We start from the raw sequence: 9,193 nt of genomic DNA on the forward strand, positions 1-9,193 counted from the left end.
ACACTTCTCTCGGGACCCTATGTTCTGACAAATTGTTACAAACTCAGGATTCTAATGAGTACTTTCAGCAGAAAAATGTGTTTAGCGATGATTACAAGGACACAACCATTTTCCCAAGCAGTTGCTTCTGAGCTTCAAGTGGCATCACTTAACGTTTTACTTGTGCCAGACCCCCCCCCCCCATGTTCCCCTTTCCTTCTCTCCTTCCCCTTCCTCTCCCACCTCTCTTTAAATAAAAACTAGGTGCTGGGGTCACATTCAGGGGTAGGCACTCTTTTTTAAATTCGAGAAACCGTAACATTTTCTTAGGGAGTTAAGTAAACATCAACTTTTATCTTAAAAAAAAAAAAAAAGTCCCTCTCCTCCCCCTTTTTCATACATATACAGAAACTACCAATATATACCTACCGATGTGTGAGTGTGAGTGAGTGTGTGTGTGTGTGTGTGTGTGTGTGTAGGCACGCGAACGCTTGCCATTTTCCTAAACTTCTGACTCATCGTCTGGAGGACAATGATTGACTTTCCCCCACTTCACATAGCTGCCCTGGATGCCGCTCACAAGGATGGGCCTGTTTATTCACTCCGGGCATCCCTGGTAGAGCGCTAGAGTAAACAAGCCCCAGGTTCCCGGTGGCGGGGGAAATGGGCGCCCTCTGTTCTCCCTGGAGAGCAGGGAAGTTGGGGCCAGGTTGTGGCCACCGCGTGCAGAGACTGCTTTTCTCAGCAACCGGACAGCGCGACGTTAGCCTGGGAGAAGCCAGAAGCGCCATTGTGATGCAGCGGGATGGGTGGAGCCATCAAGTCTCAATTTAGATCCCTCTGCTTTTAGGCGCGCCCATTTCAGATTGCTAAACCCTGGTGTGAAGCGGGACAGGCCAGGGCAGGAGGTGGCCAGCCACACCCCGCAGGGCGCGCACTTGGCGGGCTGCAGACCCCACGGGCAGACGCAGAGATGCGCAGTCGGAGGCTCCTGAGCGCGGCCCACCTTCTCTGCGTGTGCGCGGTCGCGCTGGCCGCCCCCGGGTAGGAGCGCGGGCTGGAGGGCGCCCGCAGGGGATGCGCGCGGCGTGTGGGACCCACCAGGGGGGCTTTCTTTAGGGTCCTTGCGCTGCGACAACTTGTCAGACAACTTGTCAAAGAACGTCGTTCTAGCTGTAGTTCACGCTGCTCTGCCTTTTGCCTAGCAACTTGTTGCTCCTCAATAATGTACCTCTTTTTTTTTCAGAGACTTTTTTCCCCCCCTAAACTGGATGTTTCTACCGTGACACTGTCAGTGTGACTGAGGTGACCGGAGTATGATGAGAATGTTATATCAGAGACTGTAGGAAGATTAACAAAAATTAGACTGTATAAATTGCTCCATTTCTTAAGTGTGGGTTTTTTTTTTTTTTTTTTCCCCCAGCAAAGAAATCGTTATTTTTACGTGTGTGTGTTCATTTGTAGCTCAGGCTGGGCAGTCTTCAGTTTTGAGTGGCAGGAGTCTAGGCGTGCAATTACCACACCCGGCCTCCTTGGGGGACTTTCATGTTTCCTAACCCGGAGATCTCATTGCTGGGTATTTATTTTCAGGTGGTGATTTCAATTAATGGGACTAGTTAGATGATCCCCCCCTTGGTTATATAGATTTGAGCAGCTGAATCATAAATCTAGGTGTGTGTGTGTGTGCACACATGTGCTCGTGCGCGTGCTTCCTAAAAATAATAACGTGGAGATGAAGTCACCTTATCGAGGCTTGGAGACTTGCATTTTGCTGTGACTTATTTTTCCCTTCTGGCTACTGTGCCTTTGAACTGTTTGAGGAATTATGGTTTCCGTAGCATTTTATGGCCTTACGAAACAGCAGAGGCACCACGTTCACTGTAAATACTGTAGTGGAGCAGTGCAGAGACCACCCCCCCCTTTCAGAAATCGAAGTGGGGTGTGTGTAAATAAGAGACTTTGCTTTTCTTTTGCTGGCAACTCTTTAGGTCCCGCTTTCTGGTGACAGCCCCAGGGATCATCAGACCCGGAGCAAATGTGACTATTGGGGTGGATCTCCTGGAAAATAGCCCCCCACAGGTCCTTGTAAAGGCTCAGGTGTTCAACATAGCTTCCAACAAATCGAAATCCATCCTGGAAGCAGAAGGAGTCTTTCACAGAGGTAAGAGAAACTGCACTGTCTAACAGCCACACTTGGAATATGGTAATAGAGCCCTGGGCTAGGCAACACAACAGAGGTGCACAAACAAGTTTGCAGTGATTTCCATAGTGCCCCTTTGCAAATTAGCAGTGACTTCCACAGTGCCTGTTTGATTCTAACAGCTGTGAAGTCTGAAATTGTCCCCGAGTGTTCCACCAAGTGGACAAAGAACCAGATTCCTTCCGTGTGTGGCTGCATCACATCAGACTGCAGGGGAAGAACATCCGGAGTTTCCTACGTGGGAGGTGTTTGTGGGCCTGGCCTGGAAACTCTACTTGCCACCATTGCTCATATACAGATGGCCAGGAGGGTGGGAAATGCAGGCCAGTGTCTGCCCAGAGAATGGGCAGAGATAGATGTCTGTCTCACAGAACACCATGGTTATTGGGTGCAGTGGATTTTATTAAGTAAGCCAGTGGGAAGGAAAGAAGAGCGACATAATTCAGTTTTATAGCACAGCAGCAACAACAAAACCTAAACAAACAAACAAAGAAAAACAAACTCCAGTAGCTTAGAGGTGATGTGAGTGTGGGAGAGGGAAGAGAGCCTTGTGAAAAGTGTTGGCCAATTATAGAGAACCAACATCTTTTGTTTTAAGTTTGAGTTCTAATCTGGTCAGGAGTATCTTTTTTTTTTTTTTTTTTCCTTTTCTTTCTACTATTAAGGGAAAATTAAACCTAGGGACTATTAATTCGCAAAACATCTTTTTTTCCCATTAAAATGGATATATATTCTCCATTTTTCCTGATTACAAGAGCACTTATATATCCAGTGAGTGCAACTTGTTAAGCATTGTCAATAAAAGCAAAAAAAAAAAAAAGTCAAATATAACTAAATGTGTGTTTATACCAGAAACTGAGGTGTAAATTCCTCTACTCGAGTTATTTGTTTATTTACTTATTTATTTTTAAGTCATGTAAGAGCATACAATGCATGCAGGATTTCACAATAATGCCTCATGTAAAAATTTGCCCTTTATCAGTATAGGAAAAAAAATGAAAGATATCATCAAGTGAGATAGAAGTTTATGCATCTTGTGACTTTCTCTACAGGAAGTTGACTGGCTGGGTAGGGAAATTTAAGCTGGGAATCTGAAAAAGCGTTCTGTGTGCTCTGGCTGGCTGTTTTCCACTATGGGAGCAAAGTCAGGGAGAGGAGTTATTTCCCTGGGGGAAGAAATGTAGACTGGTTCTTAACGCCTGGGCTGTTTTGTGTGTGTGTCCTGCTTGCGCATGCATGTGTGTGCATGAATGTGTGCAGGCAAGAGGACTCATGGCTTGTCCTCGAGTCATTTGCTTGGCAACTATCCACCTTATTTTTGAGACAGGATCTCTCATAGACCTGGCACTTGCTGATGACTTTGGCTTCTAGAACTACTTTGATTCTAAGGAGGTCCCCTAACTGTTCTGAGCATCAGATTCCTCATCAGCACAACGGAGGTGATGCAACTGTCCATCTTGTGCAGTTATCCAGTTAAAAATCTTCTAGGATGTAGTCCCCCTAGGCATTCGTTACGCAATAGCTGCGGACAGTAGTGCTAGCCCTAAAGAAGCAGATATAGAAGGCATATCCTTTCGCACATGGAGACAGGCCTTACCTTGAATTATTGGACTTATCGTTTCTGAAAATGAGCAAGCCCTTGTTTATGGTAGTAGCTAAAGAAACACTGGAGTGAGTCAACTCAAAGGCAACAATACATAAACAATTTCACCTTCGTTCTTTATTCAACCAGAACTTATGACGTTGATGGCAGTTTTCCTGGAGTGTACAGGTCCGGAAGACCGTGAATGACTTTGATAAATAGTTGGGCTTTCCTTGGACATTTACTTTTATTTTATTTTATTTTATTTTATGGACATGAATATTTGCCTGCATGTTTGTATGTATGCTACATATATGCAATGCCTGAGGGGAACAGGGAGGGCATCATATCCCTTAGAACTGGTGTTGAAGACTGTTGTGAACCATGCCGCGGTTGCTGGGAATTGAACCGAGGTCCTCTGGAAGCTAGTTCTCTTAACTGCTGAGCCACCTCTCTAAGCCTACGCTCTTATTTTAGAATTCTGCTCTTTCCCACACATTTCTTTGCCACTTTCCTCTACAATAAATAGCAACTGCCTTAGGGATGCATATTGTTATGGCTTGGTTTTGATGCTATTAGATTTTGTTTCTAACTTTGGAGAGGGACTCCCCCATATGTTCAAGGTTATATTGGAAGACCTGCCCTGGGCTGGAATGGATCTTTAAAAAGGAAAGTGGGAAAACACAGTTCTCACCGGGAGTCTCTCGATTCCGAGGCTCACACTGCCAGAAGCACTCTCCCGCTTTGAAAGGAGAGTCCTACTGTACAGTCGGAGGCTGTTAATTGTTCTCCGAGCAGATGCTTCCTGTAATGCTAGGGCTTGAGGATGAAGGCATTCTTGCCTTCTTCTCCTCACATCCTTTGCTTTATCTGACTCCTGCAGTCCTGACAGTGTGCTGACGAATGAGACTTCTGCAGAGCCTGAATCTTTATGGAATTTGTGTTTTGCATTTTCCCATTAAGTTCAAACAAGTTCATTTTCGGTCTAATTAGTTCATCAATTCCCTCACGAAAAGGTTCGTTTTAATAGAGAGTTATCATCTATTGGAGATAAGATTAGAAAAATTTGAGTGATTAGAAAAATCCCTGAGCCAGGTGTGGTGGTGCACGCCTTTAATCCCAGCACTTGGGAGACAGAGGCAGGCGAATTTCTAAGTTTGAGGCCAGCCTGGTCTACAGTGAGTTCCAGGACAGCCAGGGCTACACAGAGAAACCCTGTCTCAAAAAAAAACCCCAAAAAACCAACCCCCCCCCAAAATCCCTGGACCAGGCTTGTGTGCTACAGTGTAAGAATGTATTTCTAGCCACTACTATTATTAATATTCAGATTACACAGTTTGCTTAATTTACATTTTTGGGTGGGCCTTATTTTGATTTGTGTGTGTGTGTGTGTGTGTGTGTGTGTATGTGTGTGGTGGTTTGAAACAGGTCACATCTATCCCAGGCTGGCCTTGAACTCATTATGTAGCTGAGGTTAGCATTAAACTTGCCATCCTCCTGCCTCAGCTTTCCAAGTGCTAGGCTTAAAGGCATGTGCCATCAATCCCTAAAACAAGAATATACTTTATTATAGGCAGAAGAGGATGGCTTTCTTTCATGGAATAATTTATTTTCCTGACATATATGGGTGTATGTGACCTGATTTTGTGTGTGAATGGTAGTCTTTTAGAAAAAAAAAATTCTTCTAAGCTTTGTGGAGTTCTGCCCTTTCAGTATGTTATTCAGTTCCTTATCTTCTTGACCTTCATCTCTGCAGCTCATTATCTTACTTTCCTTCATATGCAAGAGGTGGTTCTGCTAACACAATCAAACATAATGAGAGCTCAGCTTGTGATGTGTGGCAGAGGAGAGGCGTGGCTTCTGCCTGCTGGGTGAAGTCTGAGCCTTCCTTCCTCTTCCTCTTCTTGGTTCTCTCTCTTTTGTGTCCTGGAAATTAACCTTTATTCCTTGTTCCCTTCTTCACCGGGAACATTTCGTTTGTAATTGCCCCCTATTTTTTTTCCAAACAAAATTTACATCAAATAACAAATGATAACCTTTCCCTCAGCCAAAGAAAGTTCTGCTACCAGTTCCGAATAAACCCGGTCTAAGAAAAAAATCTGGAGGTGGGAGGAAGGGAAGGCTAGACAGATGGTCCAGAGGGAAAGAGCACAGGCTGCTCTTCCAGAGGACCCTGGTTCAATCCCGTGTGGCAGGAAAAGTCTGTAACGTCAGTTCCAGGGCATCTGACATCCTCATACAGACGTACATGCAGGCAAAACATCAGTACATGTAAAAAACAAGAATCATTAAAAAAAAAGAAAAAAAAAAAAAAAGAAAAGGTTGAACTGAAGATGCCAATGGAAACATTTGGGAACCCCGCCTGAGCATCTCTGGCGAGTCTCAATTTATTTGGTCTCTTTGAGACAGGGTCTTACTATATATGTCCTAGGCTGGCCTGGAGATCAAAATGTAGACCAGTCAGGCCTTGAAATCACAGACATGCTCCTGACTCCGTTCTTTGCCTTCTCATTGCAACACTGGGATGAAATAGTCTTCATATCTGTGTCCTCGGACAACTTGGCATTTGATTTTGTGTTTAACTCTTGGAGAGTGACTAGAATCTGTTGATTTTATTTTTTAAGAAGAAAAGTGCTGGGGCTGGAGAGGTGGCTCAGCAGTTAGAGGCATGTGCTGCTATTGCAGAGGACCTGAGCTCTGTTCCTAGCACCACTGGCACTGGGCCACTCATAACCACCTATACTTCTATTCTAGGGCATCCCATGCCCTTTTCTGGACTCTGTGGGCATGTGTGTGCACGGGATGCAGATACACAGACAGGCATACACACATAAAATAAAAATACCTGTTTAAAAATTAAAAATCTCTCCTCTAATAGTTTTATCTTTCTGAGTATGGAAGATTTTTTATTTTCCATCACCGTAAGGGAGGGGAATTTTAAATATTTGAGGTATTAGCTGAAACATGGGGGAAAAAAAGCTGTCCAGCTTTGTAAGGATGGTCCCTTTGGTGGAGACAATGCTGTCAAATGTACCTTTCATCTGTGTAGATCAAGATCTGTCCCACAGATTTTGTGAAAGTACACTAATTAGTGTAGTGTGTAGGAGGATCCCAGGGCAGGTTCGTACAGGCAATTCTGCACAAAGAACTCAGTCTAAGCCTGTACTTACATGAGAATTAATTTTAAATGGTGTAGGCTCTTCATTTACACATCTTTGCCATTGTGTGGGTAGATGCTCATAGGGGTGGATACTGAAGGTAAAAGACTACATTAGGTGCTGGCCATTCCATCTAATGTTCTAGTTGGCTGTGGGACATGAGGACTACTTTAGTTTCCTTATCTGATACATAATGGTTTCTGATTATATGATTATTGGATAATTATTGGATTAAATAAAGAATCTATGTATCTATCTATGTATCTGTCTATCTGAGACAGTGTTTCTCTGTGTAGCCTTTGCTGTCCTGGAACTTGTTCTGCAGACTAGGCTGGCCTAGAACTCAGATATATGCCTACCTCTGCCTTCCAAGTGCTGGGACTAAAGGCGTGCACTACCACTGCCAGGCTAAGAAGAAATATTTAAAGCACGTATCAGGAACTGTCCGAGAAAGTATTAGCTACTGTTATTAGAGGAGAGTACCAATAATTCATATCCAAGGTGATTATTAATCTCCTATTGAGATGGCTCTGGAGTTGAAATAATAAAAAAAATGGAATATATGTCATTAAGAGGCATTTAGTACATTAAGTACTGTTTGCTTATAATACTGAGGACACTGTTTAATTTCTACAAGTGGATGAAATAGACACTTAGAAATAGGAGGAAATATCCAGATTCCCTGGCACATAAGTCAGGGAATGGTGAGGCCTGAGCCTGAGCTTAGCTCTGTCTGAGTTGCAGAGACTGGAGGTGTACTGTACATATCTTTCTCTAGATCAGTGGTTCTCAACCTTCCTGATGCTTCGACATTTTAGTACAGTTCCTAGATGTTCCTCATGTTGTGGTAACCCCCCAATCATAAAACTATTTTCCTTGCTACTTCATAACTATATTTTTGCTACTGTTCTGAATTGTAATCTAAATATTTGTGTTTCTTGATGGCCTTAGGCGAGCCATGTTAAAGAGACATTTCACCCCCAAAGGGGTTGAGAGCCACTGCTCGAAATCATCTTCAGATTTGCTTGTGGTAGATTAGACTTGCATCTTATGAGACCTCATGTGGATCTAAAGGATTGTCAGTTGAGTTAGGCGTGGTAATATACACCAGTGCTCTCAGCACTTAAAAGGTTGAAACAGAAAGATGAAGTTTGAGGCCAGCCTGGGCTACATAACAATACTGTCCCCCAAACGAAACAAAATGGACAACAGAAGCTTGAAACCACCTGAGTCCTGTGCAGTGTCCTGTCTTATGTTAGCTCAGGTAGGGTGGCTCCTGATGGACCAACTGAGAAGAGAGGATTGGTCAGAGAATAGCAGAGATCTAAATTCTATGTCCGTGCTTCTCAGGGTGAGAACTGCATTTACAAAGTGTAGATTCAGGGCTGCCCTTCGGACTCGGCTAAGGTCCAGTACCTACGTCTGAATTATCGTCATCACAGATGAGTCTCAGCGCTGTGAGATGAGAACACTGACCTGCCAGTGTCTCCCAAATTCTAGTTGACCAAGCTTTGGAATACCAGTGAGTGAGAGGCAAGCCCTGGCAAGCTCTATGACTCACAGACTCTGAGAGAAGGCCCCTCCTGAATCTCTGTGCTTGCTTTTCAAGTATCTCAGGACCTTAAGCATTGGTGTTAACTTTTAGCAGAGAAACAGCATGTCCTGGGGTTTGGTTGTGAATCAGGGATTGAATGAGGTTGAGGGTAAACACGCTAATTTTTTAAACTTCAAGTTAAACATGCATTGCTCATCTAACGCTGAGTGAGTCACTGTCCTCATGACTCACTGAAGAGCTGTGGTGGAAATAGAAAGCAGATCCTGGAAGAATTTGGGCTGGGTTACCATTGAGCCTTTATATTTTGTTAGGTTGGTTTTGAAATGCTAAAACTTTCATGTTCCCAAAGGCGTTCCTTGAATTGAACATTCCATGGATGAATGAAGGGTAGGAGTAGGAGGAAGGATAATATTGGAGGATCCAGAAGAATAATACTTGGAATTAAAAGCGCAAAGCTGAGCGAGTGTGCATTTCAATCTCAGAACTTGGGAGGCTTGGGGCAGGAAGATTGCCATGAGTTTGAGACAAGAAGGGGTTACAGTGTCAAGAGTTTCAATGGGTTGCCTTGTTTCAAGAAATCAAACACACTGGGCAGTGTGGCAGCCTACACCTTTAAGCCCAGCACTTGCAGAGGCAGGGGCAGGGGCAGAGGGGCAGAGGGGCAGAGGGGCAGAGGGGCAGAGGGGCAGAGGGGCAGAGGGGCAGAGGGGCAGAGGGGC

General features: G+C 44.2%; 1 protein-coding gene across 2 annotated transcripts in view; it reads left to right on the forward strand.

The window, feature by feature from the left end:
• The first annotated feature begins 443 nt into the window (after positions 1–443).
• Cd109 (CD109 molecule) overlaps positions 444–9,193 on the forward strand; it is a 103,865-nt gene continuing 95,115 nt past the window's right edge. The window contains exons 1-2 of one of the 2 annotated variants that reach the window (XM_021172854.2): positions 444–1,023; positions 1,968–2,140. In XM_021172854.2, coding sequence (XP_021028513.1) covers positions 953–1,023; positions 1,968–2,140 — 244 coding nt within the window. In that variant the 5' untranslated portion in view covers positions 444–952. The remainder of the gene's footprint in view (positions 1,024–1,967; positions 2,141–9,193) is intronic. The other variant, XM_029482122.1, reaches the window with a different exon arrangement.

This window comes from Mus caroli, chromosome 9 (assembly GCF_900094665.2).
Source record: "Mus caroli chromosome 9, CAROLI_EIJ_v1.1, whole genome shotgun sequence".
Lineage (NCBI taxonomy): Eukaryota > Metazoa > Chordata > Mammalia > Rodentia > Muridae > Mus > Mus caroli.